Source organism: Pagrus major, chromosome 13, assembly GCF_040436345.1.
Source record: "Pagrus major chromosome 13, Pma_NU_1.0".
NCBI classification, from domain to species: domain Eukaryota; kingdom Metazoa; phylum Chordata; class Actinopteri; order Spariformes; family Sparidae; genus Pagrus; species Pagrus major.
The window spans coordinates 22012580-22038617 of record NC_133227.1 but is presented as its reverse complement, the minus strand read 5'-3'; the positions used below and the strand labels follow the sequence as shown (position 1 = coordinate 22038617).

General features: G+C 42.0%; 2 protein-coding genes across 2 annotated transcripts in view; both read left to right on the top strand.

The window, feature by feature from the left end:
• The first annotated feature begins 1421 nt into the window (after window positions 1-1421).
• LOC141006742 (cytokine-like protein 1) lies at window positions 1422-3260 on the top strand. The gene is made up of 4 exons (XM_073478964.1): window positions 1422-1574; window positions 1896-1940; window positions 2172-2318; window positions 3199-3260. Exons 1-4 carry the CDS (start codon window positions 1422-1424, stop codon window positions 3241-3243), a joined length of 390 nt encoding a protein of 129 aa, XP_073335065.1. The 3' UTR covers window positions 3244-3260.
• Window positions 3261-6888: 3628 nt separating this feature from the next.
• Window positions 6889-26038, top strand: part of stk10 (serine/threonine kinase 10) — a 47021-nt gene continuing 27871 nt past the window's right edge. The window contains exons 1-2 of the mRNA XM_073479002.1: window positions 6889-7268; window positions 19575-19739. Coding sequence (XP_073335103.1) covers window positions 7110-7268; window positions 19575-19739 — 324 coding nt within the window. The 5' untranslated portion in view covers window positions 6889-7109. The remainder of the gene's footprint in view (window positions 7269-19574; window positions 19740-26038) is intronic.

The window sequence follows — 26038 nt, the reverse complement described above, 5'->3', positions numbered from 1 at the left end:
AAAATACACCTGCACCAATACAATAATAGTCCAAATACCTCCTGTGGCACATTAAAGTCAGACATCTGAGTTATCTGGACCCTTTTTGTCCTGAGGGCTGTCTGGATTCTTCCGGGGAAGGCAGTTTTTGTTTATGTGGCAAATTTCATTACAAGTAAACTCTATTTGCTGTGCGTTAAAATGCATACTCAAACAAACAACATCAAGGGGAGAATATTCAGAACATACAGTATAATGCAGTAAAAGCATGCATCAGTTTTGTTCCAAAGGTGCTAGTGTATATATTGAGATGGGATCTTGAGACTGTAGGCTTGAGGCTATAGTAAACTAAAGTCACTGTTGGGTTTTGTAAACCACTCTGCAGTTGGTACGTAAGCTAGCAGACAGTTGTATTTAACTTGAGTATTTCCATTTTCTTCTGAAGTTCTAGACGAATACTGCAATCCACTACATTCATTTTATACTTTGCATATTCAGATTAACATGTATCTAACAAATAAAGTATGATGTGTGGGGATACTTTAAGACGGGGGGAAATACACAAGCTACCTGGCAGTAAATATAAGTATATTTGATGCAAATACTTTTGCACTTTTACTTGAGTATAATTTGACTTGACAAATAAAAACAAGACTTTTACTTGTAACAGAGTATTTCTCAGTGATGGAATGTAACTTGGGACATTTACTCAAGTGCTGCACTTAAGTACAAAGGAGTAGTTCAGAGGTACTTCCCTTGAGTAGTTCCATTTTCTGCATTTTGTAGGCAATATTGTGCTTTTACTCTGCTACATTTATTTGCAGATTGCATGCTGTGTCAAAGCTAAAGATTGTTAATGCAATTTATTTTATCTGCTATTAGACTAACAAAAATACTAATACTCATAATCAGAGATGTGCTGAATATTGTATCTGATCGGCCCGGCTGTTAATAGGTCTACACAGTATACATATATTTAAATATCTGTATATTTAACTTTCACTTGTACTTTTGAGACTTAAGTACATTTATCATCAGACAATTTAAAACTTTTACTCAAGCACTATTTGTATGGGAGACTTCTACTTTTACCAAGTAATAATATAAAATAATGCATGACTTTTGGGAACTTTTCACAACACTGGCACTTCTACACTGTGGTATCAAATTTCACTATAAGTCAAAGATCTGACTGCTGCCCTGAGGCAGAAAAATCACCGGCCACTGTCTCCTCAGGCCTGTTTTGATTGTTCCATAGAGAGGAGTACTGTCTTATCTGACACAATGGGTCATGGGCTGTCATTCTCCTGCAGTTGCATAATTATTTTGGCGTAAACAGAGGGTGTGTTAAGAGCTGTCCACATGCATACGTGGCTGCGTGTGCGACACAAACAAACAAAACAGAGGTTTCTGTCAGAAGGTGCAGAAGGTGTCAGTGAGTCATGGCGATCTTTAAGCACTTGTTGATTGTTTCGTCCTTGTTGCCGCTGGTGCTGAGCTACCCTTTCATCCCGCCAACATGCTACAGCAAGGTGCTGAGCATGGCACGAGAGCTCACCGAGTGGGCTGCAGATTTAAAGTGGGGCTACGAAACTGTAAGTCAGCTGCTGGTTTGTCACTTTTGAAGATTTTTTCTTGCTTTCTATATTGTTGTTATATATTGTATATTGTCTTATTGTTCTACATTTTATAGCTTGTTATATATGTTGTATTGAGGACCATATTGAAGACTGAAGTTATTTTATTCTTTTATTCATTATCTAGACACAAATATGCAATAATACATCAGTTAAATCCAATCAAATCAAAGCATAGGAGGCTAAATGTGAACAAATCTATATGGGTATTAAAAACTATGTTAGATTACCTGCCAATGTTGAATTTTAAAACTTCCCTCTGTTGTTTTTGTCTTTTAGAGTTACTGCATGTCACACATGCCAGATCTCTACCTCGATGTTCATGTAAGTATGACTTCAAAATTCCCCATTAATATAACAAAAACCTCTTTAATGTGAATCAGATTGTAACTAGATAGAAATATTTCAAAAATAAAATATGTTTCCTGATTGGTACTTTTTAATCGATGTTTGTCTTTCACACTCTGGTTGTCCTAAACTCTTCTCCACTAACATCTGTGGTAGCCTCAGCTATAAATCACGCTCTTGGACACTAATTGCTACTCCTGCATTCAGAATTCCTGTGTGATGCAAAAAATAAGGACCTACATCTCCCTGGTGGAGGGCCTGCGACAGCGCCGCTGTGCTTACACCAGAGAAGTGAGGAAGCTGGGTGTCACTCTGAGACAGCTCTTCATCTTCATGTCAGAGAAATGTCACGGGGTGAGACAAAGATAAATGAATCAGGTCATCACAATGAGACTCAGGCGGCACCATTAAGATACGTGCCATGAAGCCATTAAGGTAGAAAGTACAGGAATGTATCTTTTGTTTTTGGGACTGTGCCTTTTTGGCAGCGACTGCAGTTACAGACCTCATATGTTTAGCCTCATTTGTGCATGTGAATGTATACCAATATCTTGAAATGAATATGTTAAAGATTAAACTCCTCTGTGGGTTGAGGATGTCAAAGTTGAAGAAGTAGCAGCAGTGTTAGAAGTTGCAACAGAGAGTGAAAAGAACAGAATAACACTGATGAGGTGCGTTCAAACCGACTGCTGGTTAATGGGTCGCTCGGTGAGTCATTTCACAGGATTAAACAGGGTTTATGATGCAGATTATTAAAAAATGTTCTGTGCTCTGTGGATATTTGATCCCCGCTCACCTGAGCAGCGAGGGCAGACGCGTCTGAGTCTGCGGCCGACAGGCTGACATGACCTGTCTGACCTGCAGACGACCAGGCCACCATGTCTTGCCAAAGGGTTACAGTTAATTCACCCTCATGAGGGTCGTTTCAACTCAGCTTCAATAACAGAAACAGGGTGAGCTCTACTTATAGACTGGAAATACAGTAAATGGACTGTGAGTATACACTTGATTTTCCCCTTGGGAATAGTATCTTTAACCTTTTATGTAGGTGAAATGTTTTTTTATGCAGCGCGAGCGGAAGCCAGATTCAAATAGAGTTAATCTTGAATCTTGCAGTTTCAGTCCAGATAACAGTGTATTTAGTGGATGAGCTCCTTACAACATAAGAATTATGAATCCTGAATATACATCTTACTAATCTGCACCATCTTTACCCACTTATTTCACCCCCCAGGAGCTGGCGTTCACGACCCATGACTGTGCTGCGCTGGAGCGCTAACATACCGGATCCTGAAATGAAAAGATGTCTGCTCAAGGAGTGTGAAAGAACAACCCAGGAATAATAGTCCTTCTATGTATATTCTTCAGGCGTCTTCAATATTTAAAGACGCAAGAATGATGTTAAAGTCAAATCTATGGTTTTGTTCCTTCAAAATGTACTTTAATCATCTGTTTTCTAAGCGCAGTCGGGCTGATAGCTACTAATTACAGGATCTTTCCGAAGGAACCTGGTTGAGGAAACATTTCATATATCCCTCTCTCCTCCAGCCAGTAAAGCAGATGTTTCATGTTTCAGATGTGTTATACTGCATTTATAATTGTCGCAGCTTCACAGTATATACAATGCAATACTGTCAAGTCTTCTGACAATCTGTAACACTTCATAACAACTATCATTAATAAGTGGAAAATGTATAGTTAAACTTCTGTTTGTAAATGCTTAATGAACATTTATAAAGGCATTTCATTTATCATGAAGCTGCAACAGATGTTTATACTACTTTGTAACTGTGTAGTTCATCTGTAAACATTATTTGGATGGCTGTTATGAAGTCGCAATGATGTTTATAAACCTTTAGAATTCCTTTAGAAATAGTTTATAAAGTATTTCATTGTTTGTTTATAGTGAAATAACTGTTAACTAATCTTTAACTAATTATAAATGTACAATGTTTAAAGTATGGTTAATTTACTTATATACTTATTATATTAACTCTGCCAATAATCAGTGTAATTCAAGATCTTTGCTTTGTTTATACTGTGCTATAATCCAAAATTAATAAAACACAATACACACAATATTATCTTACTTTTTTCTGATAAAATACCTCTTATTTACTTGTTCTTGGTAGTGAATCAAAATGCAGTGTTTCATGGTGAGAGTTCACACGTGTCCCAGTTCGCAAAATATCAATTATATATGAAGGATTATTAAAGATAGGCCTGAACGCAGCAGACATTTTCTCAACACCCAGGTGTTACTAATAACATTAACAATGGCTCTGTTGGATTCAAGTGTCCCATTAAGGCGTGACGGTGAGCATGAGGGACACCGGGACCATGAAAGTGAAGCCGCTAAATGGAATTCGACCATCGTTAATTTGATTAATAACACCTCGGTTTGTCCTACTGTGACTTGTCAAAATGTCTTCCATAACAAAAGGTCTCTATCGTCAGGCCCTCCGGCATTTCGGTGTATTTCTAAATCATCATCAGCCGCCATTTATTGTCCGACTCAAAGTCAAGTAAAGTGAGAAAAGGCATCATATGCTGTAGTTTAATTGAGTTGGACAGTTGTGGAGTCATATGAACCGTACACAGTATACACACGCACACAATGGTGACGAGTCATTAGTGTGAGCAGATACCTCTGTGGGCTTGTGTGGACTTGCATGAGCGTGTCTCTTTACTGTAGGTTCTGTAGGGATTTACAGGAAGTGCTGTGATTCTCTTTTCAAGAATTTAAAGCGATACTACAGAACGTTTAACAAGGTGGTTGAACAGCTGAGATAATAGACGTATATGTCTAAAATGGTTCATTTAAACAGCTCAATGCTGAATTAATGAGCAAGCAAAGCATGACATCACTCCACTGCCACCAATCATCCTCTATAATTGCTAATTCAGCAGTTCATTGTTCGGCTAATCTGTCCATAGAGGTAATAGAGAAAACTGCTCATGTGAAGGAGATTGTAAATGAGGGTCAATGAGTGTCATTCTGAAATGATTTATGCGTTCTGAAGGGGAAATGTTACCTGAAAGTCAGTGAAAAATATTTCAGAACTACCAGTGGAAGATTAAAATGACAACAATGATTGAACAGAGAGCGGTAGATCCTCAGAGCTGGACTTCTCTGACTGTATCTTACTCCTTTAAAAGACAGAGTTCACAAAGTGCTCTGACATGCAGACAAAGCAAAAGCCGGATACTCAGAAGGCAATATAACAACAGAAAGTTAAACAGTAAGGGCCAAAGTGAAGCAAGACAAAATTGCAGTGAAGATAAAAAAGTTGAAACATGATGGAAAAATGCAAAATGTCGCCCTATCTCCCAATGTTAAACAGAGTCCCTTTATCTGGATCAACACCAAAAGTGAATGTGGTCTGTTCTGGGCTGAGACCCATCTTCCATCCAAGTTTATTGGAAATCAATTCAGTAGTTTTTGTGTAATCATGCTGACAAAGCAACCAGCAAGCAAACGGGTGACAACATAACGTCCTTGGCGGAGCTAAAAAAGATGATCAGAGACTCCACCTGAGGTTAAGAAGACTTCACGTGAGCATCAGGCATGTTGTTCCAAAAGTAAGTAATCTTTCTCCACCATCCCTGATTCTATAACTTTGTTGGTGGTGTTAGTGTTAAAACCCTGAAGTGTTTAAAGGTGCACGTTTGGGAGAAGAAATTTTAATTAGAAGAGAAAGATCTTCATTGACTGATTGTTTTATGCCTAAACAAAGTAAATAAAACAAAAAATTGTTTTCATGACTGAATAATCTGAATAAACAAACTGACCTTAAAGGACAACAATGTTTCATACAGATTTACTTTGTTTATATGTGGCGGACCCTGCCACCTTTCTAGCTTCAAACAGTGTTCTGGACCTTATTCTCCTCTGAGAACAGCTTGTTTATTCAGTTATGGAAAAGATAAACATTTCTAAATTTGTATTATTACCTTATTAATACTGTAAATATTCAAATTCTGAGTTTGAATTTCTTCTCCAAAACTAAAAAGGTAATAATACAAACTCAGAAATATTTATTTTTTCCAAAGCTGAATAAACAAGCTGTTCTCAGAGGAGAATAAGGTCCAGAACACTGTTTGAAGCTAGAAAGGTGGCAGGGTCCGCCACAAAACTACATAGTGCTCCTTTAACAAAATGTCTGTCAGCGGATGACTTATCGTTTCAGCAGCAACCTCAATCGTGTCGTTTTGCACGTGCTCGACAGGTAGAGGCTCACTGAGCTGAACGCGCCACCAGAGGGCGCTCCAGCACTGCCTGTACAGGTTAAAGGAACAAGTGAGCTCAAACACGAGCCTGTAGTTTAAATGAGAAGAGAATAGAAACCAGTAGAAATCAGTGCAGGTACGTTATCATTTAAAGTAACGATTCATTAATTTAAAAACAAAACTGTGATGAAAAGACACCCAAAGTCTGAAACTCACATGTTTTGTTCTATAATAAAAACAAACAAACAGATAAACAAACAAATAAACAAACACAGACATCACAGTGATGCAGTAGGACGAGAGAGAACAATAGATTAATGTCGTAATAAATTCCTGACTGCATTCCTCGGATCTCCAACAGAAGCTGAGAGGTGTTGTTGATGGCCCAGCTGTTTGAGGACCCGCCCTGCACCACAGACCCGGACATGAAGTCCTCTCTACCTCATCAGCGCCGCAGTGACGACGGCTCCCTCTGTCAAAGAAACTACATTTCCATGACGGCAGTGGGAGGGTTTGTTGAGTAACGAGGTGGGGCGTTTTCGCACACAGTTTGAAGCAACAAGTTGCCCTGGCACTCAGTCAGGCAGGCAGGCAGGCAGGCAGTGAGGCGGCTGCTCCATCGTGTCTCCAGCGGCAGGTGGTCACCGCGCGTCCAGCACCGACCGCAGCAGCTTGTGAATGGGATTACGACCGCAGAGCCTTCAGAGATGAGATGGAAGGAGTAGAATAACTTCATTGAGCGAGCTCGGATCTCTTTTTTCTTTTCTCTAAGAAGCGGAAAGTGAAGATCGGTGAATTGGTAGATTAAGTGTTTTGGACGGGTTGCGCGTCTGTGCGTGCGTAATGCTCTCCGCGTAGAGCCTTTTCACACTTCTTTTTTTTTCCTTTGATCGAGTGTTTGCTGCGTTGTAAATTATGGCATTCGCCAAGTTCAGCAAAATCCTCCGTCTGCCCACGATTGAAATCAAGAAGAAAGTGAAGCAGTACGAGCACGTCCACCGCGACATCAACCCGAACGACCTATGGGAAATTATTGGAGAGCTGGGCGACGGCGCGTTTGGGAAAGTCTACAAGGTGAGTGTGATTTCAGAGACACGAGGCACCTGCACAGTGTCCAAACCACCGAAGAGAGAATCTGCTGGTAGTCCTCAGTCCTGTGAAACTTTACTGATCAGCTGCGCACCTGTTGCCACGTTCAGCAACACTTTGCTGTGCCAGAAAGGCCTCTTGGATACTAAAATTAATATTCTGTCTGTGTTACTGTGCTAAGATACAGCCCTTACATAAATTTCCAAAGGTGTGATTTACTTGCCATGGATGCTTCACCTTCCCAGCATTGTTTGGATTATGACTAATATTTCCAACTATGTTGTCTCACTGTACAACGAACTCAGGTAGCCTCCGTACTGTTGCACCCAGAGGATTAAAGGTTGAAACAATCATTCATTGTACACATGTGGGTCAAAGATTGCTCGCGCCCTCCTGCAGAGATCCACCTCATCTTCAGTTTTACTCCTCGTTTCCCCTCTCCTTAAGTTTGACCATTTTAAATCATTGTACTTTTACTGAAGTGCTCGCTCATTCTCTTGTGATTTGTCTTGAAAACATCTGCAGTAAAGAACAGGGGTGGGAATCACAGAGTAACTCACGATAACGATAGTATCACGATACAGCGATTCTGCAGTAATCGATACATTGCAAGACAATCATCTATTGATACATCATTATTTCTGTCTAACTGAAGACTGCAAGATACCCCTTAAATGTCCTATTTGTAAGAAAGGTTGAGAGTTTCATTCCCAACTTGTCAAAAACGGACACTTTGGGATTGTAGGACGGGCCGACCGCCAGCCCAAAGTGCCAAATCTGACACTGAGTGAAAACAATGTTCAAAAAGTCTTGGCTTAGTGCCTCTCTATCCCACACACTGACTGCAACTTGTCCATGTTCATGTGCTGTCAATCATCCCTCAATTTGCTACAGGTGATATTTGGCGCCAGCGTATCGATAATCGTATAGCAAGAGGAAGTATCACAATACATTGCCGTATCGATATTTTGTCCCAGGTTAGAGAAATCTACAATCCCTGACTCACTTGCTGTGAGTCCGGTGACAGTGAAAGCACTCTTCATTAGTTCCGTCCTCTCCTCTCCTCTCCAACCTCTGCTGCAGCAGCAGCAGCAGCAGCAGCACATTTGGCTCCGAGGAGTTATTTAATCTGGATGTGTTAGCTGCTCTGTCCGCTCTGTGCAGCATGGCACAGGCGCTCTGTGTGTGCGCTGCCCAGCGGAGCACAGTGAAAGTCTTTGACACATCGGGGGCCTCAGTGGAAGAAGTGATGCCTCACCAGAGCTCTGCACCGAACAGAAAACGTACTCTTTTCAGGGGACTCCACCTTATTTAGGTATTTGTTTTTGCTGGAGAGCATACATACAGTGAAAGATCATCATTCCGGCTTTGCTTATTTAGCCGGAGGTCTGAGTTAAGCATTACATAAGTTGTTCTATAATGTATCTTTTGATCAGAGTGGAGCATGTGAGACGTCCTGTGGATGGTCTTTTGACAGCACAGAGAAAAATATGGCAGAAGCACATGTGAAGCAGGCATGAAAACAAACAGTGCTTTCACTTTGTTTCGTGAAGAAAGAAGCTGACTGATACAGGAAGTCTTAGATTTTTCAAACTGAAAGGCTCAGATGATCTGTGGCTCATCTGTGTGTCAAACACTTGAATAATTGTCAAGCCTTCTTAGGCATTAGAACGTCTTTCCTCTACAAATGTCAAGCCTCTTTGGCTTCTGTTTCCTCTCCTCGAGTGGTTTGGAGGAGGACAGCTCCACACCTGCATCTGTCAGATGGAGGCGAGGGACAGACAGAGGGAGGGAGGGCGGAGTGGGAGCAGATGACGGCCAAGAGAGGAAGTCGTGGGACTCCATCAGGGGACGACTTCCTCTCACAGCTCCTGAACCTCAGAATATTCAACCCGTCTGTGGGAGTGAAAGGTCTCGAGTGGTGGATCGCACATGTTTTCCGTCGTTAAAGTGTTTGATCGAGCAGGCGTGAGGGGGAGGAGGCTCCATATCGCTGTCGCAAGTGAAATCAGCTGCTTATCAGACTGTTGGGGGCAGAAGTGAACTAGAAAGCTGGGTGTTGGATGTGTGACAGGCAGCAGACGAGGAATACTGATTGGTTCTTCATGTATAGAAGAACTCTTGTCCCCTTCTTAGCTCCTGTTGTTTCCAGCATCTGTCTTTCAGATTGGGCCACAGGCCTAATTGTACAGTGAGTACAAACTGACTCTCCAAAGGTTAATGTCACCATTGGGGAAAATAACAACTCACTTTGTTCCTTTGAGAGGAGTGTTAGGGACAAATCGAGCAGGAACACAGTGAAAGAATAAAATGCAACATAATCCCTCTGTCATTCGATACGTTCCACTTTATTTTCAGTTTCATTCTGTCGGTGCAACTTTACTTTTTTGTTGTTGATACAGTCCACTGCAGATGAGCAGTCAAAGATCAGTTTATCAGTTTTATTGTGCTCTTTTTTTGTTGGTGAAATATAGCATAGTTGTGACCTTACACAAGTTATTCACATTAAAGGTGACATTGCTCTTTAGGTAAACTCCGGGACATTGTTTCATCACATGGTTAAGAAGACTTGAAAGATGAAAAATGAAAATAATTGGACATGTCTAGTTGTTGATTAAAATATTCTTTTTGAATAAGAAATGAATATATTAAAAACAAATATATTAAGCAAATAAGGAATATTCATTTTTAAATACAGGTAAGCCACGCAGAAGTAAACCCACGTGTGCACAAACAAGCTGTTGACATTCTCAGGTTTTCTGTGTCACAGGTATCACTGTCCAACGTTAGTGCGACAGTGACGTACAGTAGTTAAACAGAAACACTTTTGACCTGGATCTAAATGTAGGAAATGTGGCCTTCCCCTTGGATCCAGTTTAATGAACACATCTTGTCATGGACCGAAAAACAACTATTTAACTTTACTAGTAACTGCTGATTAGCTTCCAGTGAACATGTAGAAGACTGACTGCATAATCATCATGTTTTTTAGTGCTACTTTTAGATCCAAATTGCACTTTGATTTGATTGAACTTACGTTTGTCATTATAGTGCATGTTGTAATTCTTTTGACACATTGCTCGAATGTTGCAACATGTTCTGCAGACACCCAATCTCACAACCACAATGCTGTGGTGATTCTTTAAAATCACCACTGATCTTTTTGTCTCTCTGTCAGGTCTTCTTAGACCAAAACCACCTTCAGTTTCTCTCAGGCTTAAAGGTATGACAGTAGACTGTCTCACTTCCTGTCTTCCAGGTGTGTCATAGGATGCTTTCTTTGTCTTGTAGATGTCTGCCTATGCATGCTTGCACTTGCTGGGAAGAGTGTGTGCATGTGTGTGAAGGTGTGTGGCTGCAGCTGAAGCATGAAACAGAGGACTTGTATGGTTCCCCTCACTAATTAATGGGCCACGTGCCACTGAGCACATTGCCCTGCTGCCGCAGGTGAAATGTTTCCATGGACACGCGCAAGCTGTGAGGTTACGCATCGTCAGATTCTCATCATGGGATGAAAACCACAGTTCATCTTATCCCCGTTGGTCTGTAATGTAAAAGGCATTGTGCTCAACCTGGACTTAAACTGTGGTAGAGGAATTGTTTGTGTGTAGTTTCCTACATACTGTAGAACTGTTGATTCAGACTGAATGTTCAGAATTACTTTTGGTTTCGGTGTTGCTGGAGTCAAAGAGTGCAAACTGCAAGTGGCATGTTTTGAAGAAAAAAAAAAAAGAAGATTTTCATTGTTGATGAATCTGGTGATTATTTTCAGAACAAATTGATTAGTAGTTTGAGCTATAGAATGTCGGAGAATTGTGAAAAATGTTGACCAGTGTTTCCCAAAGCCCAAGATGATGTCCTCAAATGTCTTGTTTTGTCCACAACCCAAAAATATTCAGGGCTTGTTCGGGAGGGCAGACAGGCCAGCTGTCCACTGCCGCCGGGCTGCCCTGCCGCTGCTCCTCCACCCATCCTGTTCTGCTCGATCTAACAAGCCCAGAGATGCAAAAGTATTGCGAGAGAACACAAAAAATATTGCAAGGTAACTCAAAAGTAGTCCTAAGAAAATCTCGCCATGACCCTTAGAGGGCTTCGTGTGAATCGGGGAATTTTGATTATCAAAATAGTTGCAGATTAACTTAATAGGTAACAACTAATCAAGTAATTGTTCCAGCTCTACTTTTGTTTTCAAAAGGAGAGAACAGCAGGTTAGATAGCCAAGACAATTTGCAGCAATGGTTGTTGACCCAATGACCGTTGGGTACAATCAGAATCATCCCAGGAGCCATTTTGGAAACGATCGGATCCACTTGAACCAGTTTTGCCTTTTTATAGATTTAAGTTAGATTCGAAAAAATCTGTCATTTCATGCCTTTGCTGATATTTGCCAGATGTTATAGGACAACTGGATTCCTTTATAGCACTAAGTAGGACGAGTGTCGCTGGTCTGACTTGTAATGACAGATGGTGGAGCGCGAGTGAAAGGCTTATGGAGAAATCACTTGAACATGATTATCCCCTTCAGTTAAGTGAAAGACAAACACTCTGGGTGTCGTCAGTGAGGGGGGGAGGAGGAGGAGGCACAGGTTGCAACATCCTCTTTTCAAAAGAAAGCCACAAGTGCAATGTGAAACAGTACCGTCTTAATTTAGAATATGGAAGTGCCACAAGGCGTATGTTGAAGTGTTGTTACTGAGACGAGCGACAGTGCTCCCTGAAACTCTGGTCCTAATCTCAGAGACCAGCTGGGCCTACAGTTGACTGATAGGAGCCCTGCTGGGTGGGTGTGGGTGGGAGTCCTCGTCATCTTTGTGATGACGCTGTTATGGCACTGACGGAATTGCCTAATCCTTGTCCCCATATCTGTATACTGCAGGTAGTTATGGACGTCTAAAAAGCTGGTGGTCGAAGACTCAAACCATTCTCAGGAAACGTTTGTCAGCGTGCTGTTGACTGGAAGTTATTTGAGATCAGTTCTAGATAGAGTTCCTCTAAATATCTGGAATCTTGCACTACCTGTCTGAGCTTGGTTTTATCAGCACGCTGTATTCATAAGCCCTCCAATCTGTTGTTACTTGCTGCAGACAGGACGTATAGCTCATCTGTCGTGAGATTCATGAAATATTGCTCAAGGCCTTCCATGACTAAGAATGATTGACGAGAGCAGTGTAAGTGTAGGTTATGTTCTTTCAAGGCTCTCTGTGGCACATTATGATTTCACTGACCTTCTTCCTGATGAAGACTTTGGGGTTCAAGGTTTTGGATGTGGGACATTTTGTTTTTTGACTTAAAAACTTTCATAACCTTAAAAAGACTCAAGACACCATCCTTTGGTTGTTCAGTTTGAACTTTGTGAGCTCTGTTATGTGCTTCACGCCCAGTCAAGTGCATAAATTCATGCTTTCACGCAGTCAAGTTGCTACTGCAGAAGACATCATGGTAAACTCTTTCAGAGCAAGAACGACTCTTTTAGTAGTTGTTAGAATTTTAGATTGTTTTATTTCATGACAAAACAAGCTGACTTTAAAGGACAACACAATTTCATACAGTCTTACTTTGTTTATACTTGGCGGACCCTGCCACCTTTGTAGCTTCAAACAGAGTTCTGGGGACCTTATTCTCCTCTGAGAACAGCTTGTTTATTCAGTTATGGAAAAAATACATATTTCTTATTTCATCCTTTATAATTGTAATTGTTTGAATTTCTTCTTCAAAACTCATAGTGTCCCTTTTAAAGTTGGGGTTAGCGACAAGAAAGCTTTGTAGCCTCGCAAAAGCAGGTCTTAAGTAAACCAATATCCTTTCCTGCACTGTTAATTACAACCCCAGCCCTCAAAAACAGACCACACATCAGGCCTGTCCATGAATAGAATTAATAGTGACTGCACAGTCAAAACAAGTTTAAAACTACGTCTCACAATCAGCTCCAGTTTGGTATTCTGGTCCCTTTTTTCTCTCTAAAAATGGTTCAGTCAGTCACCCAGGAGAAAACCACATGTTGCCATAAAAATATTATCGCATCCATGTTTAACTAACCGCCCCTCATGAATGAATGCATGCTTTGCAACCACTGGTATGGAGGTTAACATATAGTAGGAAACCTTTTTTGGACTTAAGCCACTGAAAAAGTACCTTTTCATGGTACATTTGACACTCTAATTTGTATTTGGCGTGGCATGGCTTTGAGGCATGAACAGTTAGAAGTAAATGAGCCTCACTGGCTGCAGAAAAACATGATTTTTGATTAAGAAGTGCTGTTCTTTTGCTTTTAAAGCGATACAAGTTATATGTTTTACTTTATTTATCTAGCAGACAATGAAATTGTCCCGAGGTATCCTTAAATGTCCAGGCAAGTCTTGAACTGCAGTCACTGGCTTGGCAGCCTTATCAGTTGCTCCACTATAGTCAAAAACATTTAATATTAGCTCGATATGCCAGTTCTGTAGAAAAATCAAAATGGTATGTAGCCTATGACGTGTATGTACGTTTGGACAGCAAGAGGAAACGGTAATCTGTTTGTGTTACTGAATGAATCAAACTGAAATTGTAAAAGTGAGGGGGATGAAAATTGGATATTTAAATGTGAGGAAGTCATGACCCCGCCATCCTTAGTGGAAATTATGCCCTTGGGTAATAAAACTTAACAAAGATTTACCCTGAAAAGTCACTTCTCTGACACAAAAATAAACTTTTGAGTCCAACTTTGGCTCTCAAACAAATCACTAGCCCACAGTTGAGTGTTTGTCATCCTTCGCTCGTGCACCTTGTTCATCTGATTGATAAAAAACATCACTTCCACGGGCGTCCGCTGTCAGAGGTGAGCCTTTGTTCGCTGCCGTCATTATTTAGGAGCTGAGAACCACATTCCTGTTCGCAGACACATGGGGAGAGCCTTCAGAGGGGGGGCGCTTTACAGGTTTATGATGGGGCAAAGGTCTAACATACACACATTCCCCTGGAGGGACCTGTGTGTGTGTTTGTAGAGACTCTGACACAGAATACAAGCCAAAAAAAAAAAGACGTCAGCATGTGGTATTTTCATTCAACCTGGAGGTGACTGACCCCGGGGGAAAGTCCTCTGTGTAGTCTGTTACAGGAGGGCATCTGGACCATTGACATGGTGATTAATTTACCCTATTTCTTTTCAGCTTACATTCTAAAATACTCCTTAATTAAGTTGTCAGTGTTCAAAAAATATATGCTCAAAGTAATATTTTGGTTAAAAGGCTGTGCGTGCTTGAATAAGTAAGGACAAACACAAACAAGGCTGCGAGCATGTGCTTTCATGTGTGTGTTTACTTAGTCTACCAGTACATGCAGTACAGCGTGTTTGTGTACCAACACATGGGTCAGTAACATCTGCTTTCACAGCTTCGCCTTCTTTTCTCCATCAGCAGCCGGCGTGCTTCTCGGTCATGGATTGTGGCCTTCGGACAGACTGTTAGTGAAAACAGATGGATGAATATATGTGACAGATGGGGAGAGATGTTACCGGCGGGGATGACAGACAAATTTGGTGAGGGAGACAAAAGACGAACCGTGTGGCGGACAATGAGTGATGAGGCAGGAGGGTGGAGAGGTTTACTGTACATATGCTGCAGTAAGAGGGTTATAAACAGAAAAAATAAGATGTAAAGTGTTAAAAAAGTTAGATCGTACTCAAGGAGATGGATAAATAGATACACTTACGGACTTAACATCAATTGTTTAAAGGTAAGCCTCTAAATCTCAGGCCACATGTGCGACCAATGAAAATGTTAAGTCGCAATTGACAGATTTTTGGGTGCATGTGCGACCAATTAGTCTCACCCCAGAGTCCTGAATAGTCTGGAGGTCTTTAACTCAGTGCCCTGTGGTGTGTAACACAGCAATGATATATATATGGAGTCATTCGGGCTCTGTAGGTGGGAATCTCTGTGCATCTTTCAAGAATCGGGTTTTAAATTTTCAGTTAATGACTTTCCTGCATCGAGACATAACCTTTCAAGAGAGAATAACGATGGGCAATTTGTTCGGACTAGAAGAGCAGAGTGTCTGTTATGCTGTCAGGTTGGTAATCCCTTTGCACTTAACCTACATAATGAAAGCCAAGTCACAGATGAACAATGAGACGAGCTGCGTGACGGAGCATAAACAGGGTCCTTCTGATCTCTGTGTAAACCAGCCCCAAGACTGCTGTTCTGCTCTGGAGGAGAGTTCGAGCGGGTGAGGAGTCAGTGGGTTGGAAGCAGTGAAGAGTTGTTTTCTCTCGGGGTGGCTACAGCAGCTACAGCTACTTCCTCAGTCCTGTGGCTGTGAACTGTTATTATGTAATCATTTACAGCCTCTTCTGTATTGCGTCTCTGAGAGCGTTTTTCTTTTGTTTTCTCGCCACTTTATTTTGACATGTGTAATCACATTGAGAAAGACGTAGGTGCCACCTGGGCCGGCTGGTAACAACTTCTGTCATCCCTCTAAAGTTTGAATTATGCTTCTCTGGGCTGTTTGCAGGCAGATCTGCCTTGGGGTCCCTCAGAGGATTTCCTTTTCTACTTATTTTCACATACAATCAACTTGCTCGACTCGATGGTCTACGCAAGGTGTTACTGACATTTTTTGGGTGTGACTTTGCATGTTGCGACCTACAGTTAACCTGTCGCACTTCTGTAAGCGTAGGTTCGAAGAGATGTTTATGTGCATCTTTGGAAAACCCTCATTCCACCTTTTTACTTTGACTCAGATTGTAACAATGTCAAGTAAAGATGTCAATTAGAGAGGAATTTGTGTTCGATGGGTGCGGCTGCTGCAGGTGTTTTTGAAGGTTGTCGACTTTGAAGAGGGTTCAAGAGGACGATGCCTCCTCCTGCAATCATTTCCTCGTTTCAAGCATCTACACACACTTGCGCACTGATGTCACGCTAACTCGGAGGAAGTCAGGGAGTCCCGTGAGAGTCACAGCGAGGCGTTTCAGTGTAATTTCCTCTCACGTCCGGTGTGTACAGTCGGTAAGGTGCACGAATAAACAGACATGTGTTTGCACCACACTCGAGGACCCTCGTTGACGTAACGCATTCCCAGCGCCACACATCAAAGCACGAGGCTCGCTTCTCTCAGTCTACCTTCTTTGTCCACTCCCCCAACCATCTGAAGGCCAGGGGCGCATTCCTCAGCCTCGTTTCCACTGAGATGTAAAGGTGTGTGAGCGTGTGTGTGTGTGTGTGTGTGTGTGTGTGTGTGTGTGTGTGTGCGCCCTTGTGAAGCTGGGTCAGGGGGTTAGCCGAACACATTTATGAGCTTCACACTTGTACCGCCTTGTTATGTGTTTATTTTTGAGCGGTCGATGCTGTTAATTTTAACACAACAAACAAAAAGAGAAAAAGTTCTTGTAGGCATCCACAAAACCTGCACTGTAGACGTGAAGAATCAGTTTGCCGCTTTGTGAAGTGGTGGCAGACCACCATATCTTTGTTGTCTTCTGTGAGACCAGAGTTTCACTGGAAAATACTGTGACGTAAACCCCCAGATACATCATTACAATACTTGTTCAGCTGCAAGTCAGCCATATTGGCCTACATATGTGACACGTGGTGTGAGACAAAAAACGAGGAAATGATGAGGACATCAGTTATGTGGAAAGCTAACCCTAACCTGGTGACAAGAGAGGAAATAAAGAAGTTAGCGACACCGCTTCCAGCTGCTTTAATATAGCTAGTCTTGTTGAACAAAAATAAATCGCTGTTATTGCCTACGAAGACCGCTTCTTTCACCAAATGTGTTATACTTGTGGGCTAAAGACTACAAGTTCGAAAATGAAAGAAAAGTGTGGCGTTGGAAAGAAGGGAGCTTGCCAGACTTACTCAGTGTAACCCGCTCCACATCCCTGCTACAGGCTACTAGCTTTAGGCTACATGAGCTGCTACTAGCAGAACACTTTGTGGCTAATGTAGCCGCCAGGTTTTGAAGAGGAGGAAGAATTAATTAAATAAATTAATTTTGATTCCAAACAGTCCATTCTGAGTTTGACGTATGCTAGTCGTCGCGATGTCACCAGTAGGTTTCTGAAGAGCCATTGTGAAGCTCAGTGTGGTGTCTCTGGCCTTCGCCATCTTGGCTTTGCCTGACTCCGCTCAGTGCCCAACTAATCCGATAATTGGCAAAAAGTTTGAGCGTGGTGGAGCGGAGGTCGAATGAATAAAGCCTGGCTAACTTGCAGCTAACTAGACAGCCATGTTGGAAAGACTTGCGCGTGGGGAGCGTTTGCTAATTGGGAAGACATCGGCAAAACGTTGATCATATTCCAATGTCTGGTTAAGGTCAATTAGCAAACTCCCCATGTTATGCCTTTCCAACATAACTCACGCCAACTCTGCAAGACGTATTTCAACCCCCGTGCGGTTGTCATGACTTAGCTATTGATAGCTGTCTTATATTTTATCATCTCTCGTGTTTTGTTTGTTTGGATTTGTAGTATTTATGATTTGTATGCATCAGAACAGTTGGGGACAAGACAAAACTATCAAAGATTAAGCGTTAGTGTGGTGTTGCATGTGTTTTTGTGTAGTGCTACATGATACCCAGAATTGTCTTAAATGTCTCCTAAAGTTTCACAAACAATGCATAGAACTTTGCCTCCGACAGAGATGGTGGACATACAGTAGGTCTGTAGTCACTTCCACTAGAAATCAAACCCCAGACGGTGGGTTTGTTGAGGCTGACGGTGTGGGTGCAAGAGGGGAGTATGAATAGCATCTAGCTGAGATATTAGCAGAGAAGTGAAAGTGTCTGGTGTCTCTGTGTTTACTGTCGAGGCTCGTTAGCTGATTGATGGCTTGATGGCGGGAGGAGACGTCCTGTTGACTCACACTGTGGGTTACTCTGGTGGGGGCAGCTCGGCTTCTCCGGAGCCGTGTTTGACAAACACAAAGTCACACACACACACAAAGACATGGCGGATCGAGATGAGTTAAGGACTGTGTTTTTGCTGTAAGCCCGCTCTGTTTATTCAGATGTTTTCCCACAGCCCCTGTAAAGCGTGCAGGCATCAGACCCCACCAGACTGTTTAGTCTGCCGTGTTCCTGCATGTCGCTGGGTGGACACGGATACATGTGTGCATAATGGTACTGCCTCCAGAGATGTGCAACAGTGTAATCGTCTATGAAAAATTTGTGGTGTAGATGTTTTTCTTGTGTAATCGTCCTCAGTCATTTCAAAGACATCTGACGGTGTTAGAGGTTCTGGATCACGGCCGTTTAACTCTTGTTTTTGACTCTATTTTAAGTCCGGCTTGTGTCCGGTCGTGCTCTCGCAATCACTGGTGGTTCTGTCTGCAGGCGCACATTAGTGTCACGTTTACCCACAAAACCCCATCAGTCACCAGCATTCACAACATTCAGCCTCCAAGGATGAACATCATGTGTGTGCCGCCTTGTGCTTGAGTCACCCTACGGTTTGGATTGTTTTGATGCTTTCCAGAGGGGCACAGAACAATCTACCCATGTTTGTGTTCGCCTTCTTTTATTACTCAGAAATTCTAGGAATTCTGTCTGTGTGTGTCTTAGTTTACTGACACTTGATGGGTTTTGTGGTTCCTCCTTTGCTCCAGTCGCTCGAGCAGGGTGTGGAGTCCTCTTTCCTGTTTTGTTCCTAAATGGTAGTTAGTCAACATTTGAATTGCTGGCCCGTGTTTCTTTGACGTTTCGGATTCTCCTTTGGCTACAGCTGGGTCAGAAGAGTCCGGTTGGCAGACTGAAGCACAGTAAAGTGATCTTAGATAAAATCTTTGTATTGGATTGTATTTTTTAGTAGCTTTATTTAATCTCTGCCACTGATTCACCGAGGTCAGTTGGCCAAAAAGCCAACAACAAGGGCTGACTAGTGCCAACGCCTTGGGACGCAACATGAAAAACTACGAGCTTAGACGCTCGACAATGGCGTACCAGGGCCCTTACACACTGATATTGTCGGTTTGGTTTCGATATTTTCCACCTTTTAGCATGACATATAACAAAAAACATGTCGGCAGAAATGTTTAATAACAGTGCGACACATTTTCTTTATGCCCTCCTTATATCACACAGCCACACCCTGTCTCTCCCCCTCTATTAATGGTTTCTGTGGAAGTATGAGTGACAGAAAACAAGCTCTCCGGAGAAGTGAAACTCTTGACTTCATAGGATTAAGGGGAAAAAATAACTGTGCTTTATTTACTTTTGCTTAGAACGAGTTTCAGCCTCAACAGAAGGAAGTAAACTGCATTACTCATGCACGTTGAATTTAACGCTGTTCTGTCTCTTCCTCTCTTCACCTTTCAGGCCAGGAACAAGGAGACGGGAGCTCTGGCCGCAGCCAAACAGATCGAGACAAAATGCGAAGACGAGCTGGAGGACTACATGGTGGAGATCGACATCCTGGCCAAATGTGATCACCGCTACATCGTCAAACTGCTTGATGCATTTTACTTTGACAACAAACTGTGGGTAGGTAGCACAGATATCTGGTTAAGGAAACCACAGATGTGTCAAACCTCTCTTTCTGTTTCATGTGTTTGCACATTTTAAGACTCGAACAGAACAAACAAAGAAAGAAGACATAAAGCACACGAGGTTTATTTAAGTGAACAGACAGTACGTGTCCTGCAGCATGGGAACACTGTGGTCAGGGTTGTTGTTGTACGAGACTGGTGCGTAATGTACCAGAGGGATCTTATCTGCTGTCTTCACTTACCTTCCTCACAAAATGTCTTGTTTTCACTGCGTTGAGGAGTTTCTGTGTCCATCCACCGAGTTTTCTTTGCAACCTCTCCAAACAGAGCCACAACACACACATCTGAACTATCAGCTGGGAAGTGAGAAAACAGACCTTTTTTAACCATGTATGTTGGCAGGCTCACGGGATGAGATGATTTCATTGCAACAGTATCGCATCCAGAGTATGTTTCTCCAACGTAAGAAAGCTCTGTTGAAAAATAAAGATAAGTGAAGTGGATTGCCAAAATGTGGGACGACACAGGACGACCCCCCCCCCCACCGGGTGACATAATGCAGCAGAAATCCTCAAGCCGACGTTACTGCGAGAACATGGATCAATTTCAGCTCAGCGTTTTCTGCTCTCCAGTTATTTTTCCTCCCCACGCCCGCTCACTGGGTCAAGTGTAAACTTTTCAACTCCCTCTGTAATCTTCCCCTGGATCGGGCCAAGAAAAATAATAGTGACCTCATGCTGGGGCACAACCTTGAATATCTGAGGAATTACAAGGCAGCGTTAAGACTAAAGATAGTCACGTTAGTATTTTTTTTTAGTTTAGATATAATTTGCCTGTTTTGGGTTTTTTTTTTTTTTAAGAAAACACATACTAGATTTCAGTCCTGGTTGATTTGGCAACACCCGTGGTTGACATGGTAACAGCAAGCACACTTTAATACCGCAGTAAACACTCGTTGAGTAGCTTCTTTGTGAGGGATGCAACTGGTGTATCTCCGTGCAGCTCAACAAATTTGCATCGTTGATTACAACGACCGCAACTGCAATCTGATTGCACGGCAGTCTTCCACAGAACAGCAGTGCCCGGTAAAGGTGGCTGCCGTGCTGTCCAGCCTGCAGCTTTTCATCTAACGGCTTTCCTCGGCTGCCCCACCTTGTCCCATTGCTCCCCTGCAGAAGTAAAAAATAATCCGCTGATGCCAAAAAAACCAAAAATGACCAGTTTTTGTGTTTTATTGACCGCATTTTTGACGAACAATCCCGGATAATTCCCCACGACTGCTTCACATTAGAAGCCACCACATGTTTCACCAGTTGAGCGCTTTTTTTTAGAGTGGAGTAGCGACTGTATGACGTCTAGTTTGCATTTCCGATAACCTAATACAGCTCTGACATGATGTTGAGAGAGCAAACAATAACAGTGAGGCTGTTATCATTAAATAGTGAGGCTGTTAGTAGTGAGATACAATTTCAGTGGACTACACACGTGTTGTTTTCCTATAAATACCCAGTGTTTGGCCAATGAATCTGAATCCTGCAGGGGGAATGGCGGGCTCCGCCACTACCAATAAAAATAACTATATGGAGTGATCATTTTTCGATGGGAATATGTTGAATGGCTATGGCAGAATAAATGACAACAATAACTCATAGTAAAATATGGGTTTATATCGTGAAGATGTTATGAATTCCACCTTTAAATCCAGCTAAACATGGCAACCTTACATCTAGGTACATATGATTTGGTCCTCTATACACACACACGTACACACAGTTATGCCACAGCCCCAGAGCAGACAAGCAGAGCTGGTCATAGTTGCCGTTAGTTGGAATTCCTGAGCGTGGAAGGTGAACGTTCCCCGTCAGTCAAAGCTCGACTGTGAGAGACTGTTAGTTTGTGCTGATAAGTCACAAGTACAAACATCCCTTCCTGCAGCAATCAAACCACATGCTTCCTCTGTGCGTGAGTGCGTGTGTGTTTGTGTGTGTGTGTGTGTGTGTGTGTGTGTGTGTGTGTGTGTGTGTGTGTGTGTGTGTGTGTGTGTGTGTGTGTGTGTGTGTGTGTGTGTGTGTGCGTGTGGCTTCAGGGTGTCAGCTTTTGCTTTGCTGCCTCAACTCCAAGCTGTGTTCATTTACTCTTTTCTCACACATATTTAATCTCTGTCTCTTCATGATCTGTTATTTAGACCCTTTTTCTGGGGAGACTCACAGCCAAAATGGACATACAAGCATCCTGCTGGCTGTAGGATAATTATATGAACAAGCTCTCCACCTTGTTGCTTTGACTGCGTACAAGCCTCAGGATCTCAACAATTAGCCCAGTGGTTGGTGGTCAGGCCTCAGTAACCTCCGGTCGGTTGGGTGGACCGGGCAGGGGTGAGATGGTGCATTCCAGTAGCGACCCACCCGTTCTGCTTTCTACTGGGTGAGAGAGGGATAGAGGAAGAGAGAAATGGATATAGACAGAGAGAGAGAGACAGTGAGAGAAGGGCTGTTTGTTCGCTTCCAGGAACAATCTGGTCTTGAGGCTACAGCGGGGCAGCCAGGCCCACAGCGTGAGAAAAAGAGGGCCTTTAACATGGGGACGAAACTGCTGACATCAGCACACCGAGAGGAATGAACAGAGCGAGAAAGAAAGAGAAGAGGGAGGAGAACAGTAAAACAGATGAGAAAGAGGGACAATAAACACAGAGGAGAACTTACACACATCATTTATAGTGCAGTTGAGCATGCCAGTTGAAACGGTTGGCTCCAGTCAACCCTTTAAAGCCTGTTGGAGATTATAAAGGTGCTTTTAGTGACATTTCAAATTAGAGTTTTTAAAACCAAATTTGTAAGAAACAAGTATAAAATATTAAAAGTATCCGCAGTGTCTCTACGCCAAAATTAAGAATGTAGTAGTGTTGTCAAAAATATCAAATCGTACATCAAATATCAAATGTTTCTTAATAAAATTGGTTTTCTACAGTCTTCCTGCTGTTCTCTTGTATTGGAAAAGAACAGTTGTATCTTGTTGTCATTTTATAGCGTTGTTATGTTTCCTGTTTAGTATCTTTGCTGCAATTTTTCACCTTTTTTAAATATCATTATTTGTCAAGGAATGGTATCGAAGTTAGAAATGCCACTATCGGACTACACTAGAATGAGGCCAGTCCCTAGATTTAAGATATCATCTTGTGTTTTAACCCATTTAACAACTTTTAACTGGTAATGAAACAGTTTCAGTTTGATACTAAAGCCTCTATATAAGCAAATGAGACCACCAGAGAGAGGATTATTTTGATTGCTAGTTATTCTTGATGCCAGCCACCAGGTCGAGGGTTAGGGTTAGGGTTAGGGTTTTAATGGTGGAGAGCTGAGGCTGAATTAAGGACTCTCACAGCCAGAGGAAAGACGCTGTCTGTACCCTGGTGGTACGGCAGCAGATACTTCTGTATCTTTTGCCAGACGGGAGCAGAGTGAATAGACTATGGCTGAGGAGGATGTAGTCTATAAGTCTCCTTCGGGCTCTGCATAGACATCTCACTTCACTGATGCTCTGTAGTTTGGTACCAGTGATGTTCTGGGTGGTTTTAATCACTCGCTGTAGAGCCTTCCTGTCCTGGGCCGTGCATGAACCATGCCAGTGTGTGATGTTTCCAGTCAGGATGCTTTCTATTGCTCCTCCTAAGTGTGTTTGTGTATTTTGTACCCAGGCTGTATATAATTCTTCTCAGCAGCCTTTAGTTTGACAAAGAAGGAAGAGATGATCCGGCCCTTGTTGTAAAGTAAAGTAATGCTGCATAGGTGTTTTTAATATCTATCTATCTATCTATCTATCTATCTATCTATCTATCTATCTATCTATCTATCTATCTATCTATCTATCTATCTATCTATCTATCTATCTATCTATCTATCTATCTATCTATCTATCTATCTATCTATCTATCTATCTATCTATCTATCTATCTATCTATCTATCTATCTATCTATCGTCATATATGTAAGTTAGGTTTACATGTCTGCGCTGGCTGTGGTTGCGAGGAGTGTTTTGTTAACGGTGGAAAGCAAATCAATAGCAGTCAGTATGTTGTGTCTTTGTTGGCACCACCTCGTATAAACACATCGGCGAAGCGTTAGTCACGGTCATAGTGACAAAGTATAACAGTGCTGCCGTGTGATTCAGGTTTTATATGGTCGTATTTCTTTCTTTATTCCGTGTTGCAGTTTCTAAGCAGGTCTCTTGTTGGCAAAAAGCCTTTAGACTTCTGACAAAATGAGGTGGGAAATCACTGTAAGTACAGGAACACTGCAGTGTCAGCGAGGCCGGCTCCATTTACTTTAAAGCTTTTTTGGATTTTGTAGACTGTGTCTAATGTGGTTCAGCTTGTCTCCAAAGAATGGAGGAAGTATTCCAAACTGGAGACGTTATTTATTGTAAGACATGCAGCTTGGCTTTGTGTTGTAGTTAAATGAGAAATGAGAACGCATTCAACTCTAATTAGTAGATAGATATTTCTATCACTTCCTGTTTAATACTGAAATACTGGCTTCACTAAGCCACCAAACAGGTGGCATGTGATGGTGGTCTGTTTGGTTGATTTTTTTTTGTATTCCTGTGTGTGTGTGTGTGATGGAGAAAGATTGCGTCTGCGTGTGTGTTGAGCCCATAGTGGGCATGCTGAGCATGCAGCTTGACCAGTCGGGGCACATTCTTCGCCGCAGCACAACTTGTCATCCAGAAGTCTGGCTGCAGAGAGACTGACGCAAACACAAACCAGTTGCCTCTGACACAGCAGTGTAACGTACAGCTGTTTAGGTTGGGCAGTGCAGTGTGTTACGACTGAGGGCGAGGATCTTTTAATCCAAGGAGGAGGTTTTTACACATAAGATAATATAATTAATGAATGTTTGGTTAGTTTTGAGCAGGTTCAAATAGTGTTTTTTTTGCTGAAATGTGTAATAAACTTCCCTCTTTAGTGGGGAAACTGACTTTCTTTCTAAGATACAAAGTAAAGACCAGGAAATGTTAATTTTAAAGCTCCCAAAATCTATTTTCTTCTTACAATAAGTAATGAGCTGCTGGATGAGCTACAGGCTGAATGATGATGGATCTCTGAGGCCGATACTGATATTGATTGATGTTGATTTGTTTGATGAATCCAATCTATACGTCATACGAGAGTATTTTTTAAAAACATAAACAAATAATCTCGATACATATCCCTTAGACTTAAGACCAAGATACAAACTGTACTGAGCATGTTTTACGCCTGAAACTGCTTTTAATTGCAACCCTGTATGAGCCGACATACTCGGCTAAGTACGTCAAGTCTAACATACGTGAGCACAATGTCTGCCACAGTTGGAACCAAACTGGTTATTCATGAGATGTTTCTCTATTTGTTTTTGTTTCCTTGTTTCCCATTCTGGTTTGAAGTGGGTGTGGCCATGTTGGGGAAAAAGGTGATGTCAGGTTCCTCGAACGATACGGATTAAACAACATACGCATCAGAATCAGAGTGTTAAACTTCTTTTATTATTTGCAACTGACCAATATAACTTTGATTTTTGCTCATTTAGGCAGAAATATTCAAAGACAGAGACACATGTAATTGTTTTAAACCAAGTTTTCAGGTGCTTTAATAATATTTAAGTCAACAACGGAGCGCAGGAGATATGAAAGTTGGAAGCAGTATAGCGTGTAACACTCAGGCCAGACTGTCTTTCTGTCGACTGTCATTTAAAAAGACAGATGAGATTTGAAACAATCTTCTGAAAGAGAGCAATTGAAACATTGAGAGCACTTGACAAGCTCAAATCTTATGAGATTTATCAGTCTTAACTTCACAAAAGAACACTGTTTCACCTGGAGATGCATGCCAAGATTGACATTCCTCATCTCCTACAAAATGATGTGCGTCTTCATGTGACTGCACGTGAGCGGAGGTGTGCATAGTTTCTCGCATTCGTCTGCACCTTTTGTACTTGCGTGGCTTTGTCCGGACTGAAACTCCACTCCCTGTCCGGTACCAGGTCGATGCTTTGACAGTGTTGTCATAGCAGGCAGGACTCGCTGATTATCTGACGGTGACATCACGCGGCAGGTATGCTGCACACCTCCTCGGGGTGATCTTTGACCATTTTGAATCGCAGGATTATTATGAAATCCTGAGGTGTCTTTATTTTCTTTGGCTCCACTTTGCTTGAATGAAACATATCGAGTTTTTTCTCGTGTGTGTGTGTGTCAGACAGAAACTGACTATGTAAGGAGAGGGAATGAAAGGTGATTGCTGGAAGTTGCTGTTGGCCA

What these genes read in the sequence shown, in the direction of transcription:
- LOC141006742 (XM_073478964.1), top strand. Translation starts at nt 1,422, where the DNA reads ATGGCGATCTTTAAGCACTTGTTGATTGTTTCGTCCTTGTTGCCGCTG. An exon ending in TAAAGTGGGGCTACGAAACT is followed by an intron (nt 1,575 to 1,895) that starts GTAAGTCAGCTG and finishes TTTGTCTTTTAG; the next exon opens with AGTTACTGCATGTCACACAT. An exon ending in TGTCAGAGAAATGTCACGGG is followed by an intron (nt 2,319 to 3,198) that starts GTGAGACAAAGA and finishes TTCACCCCCCAG; the next exon opens with GAGCTGGCGTTCACGACCCA.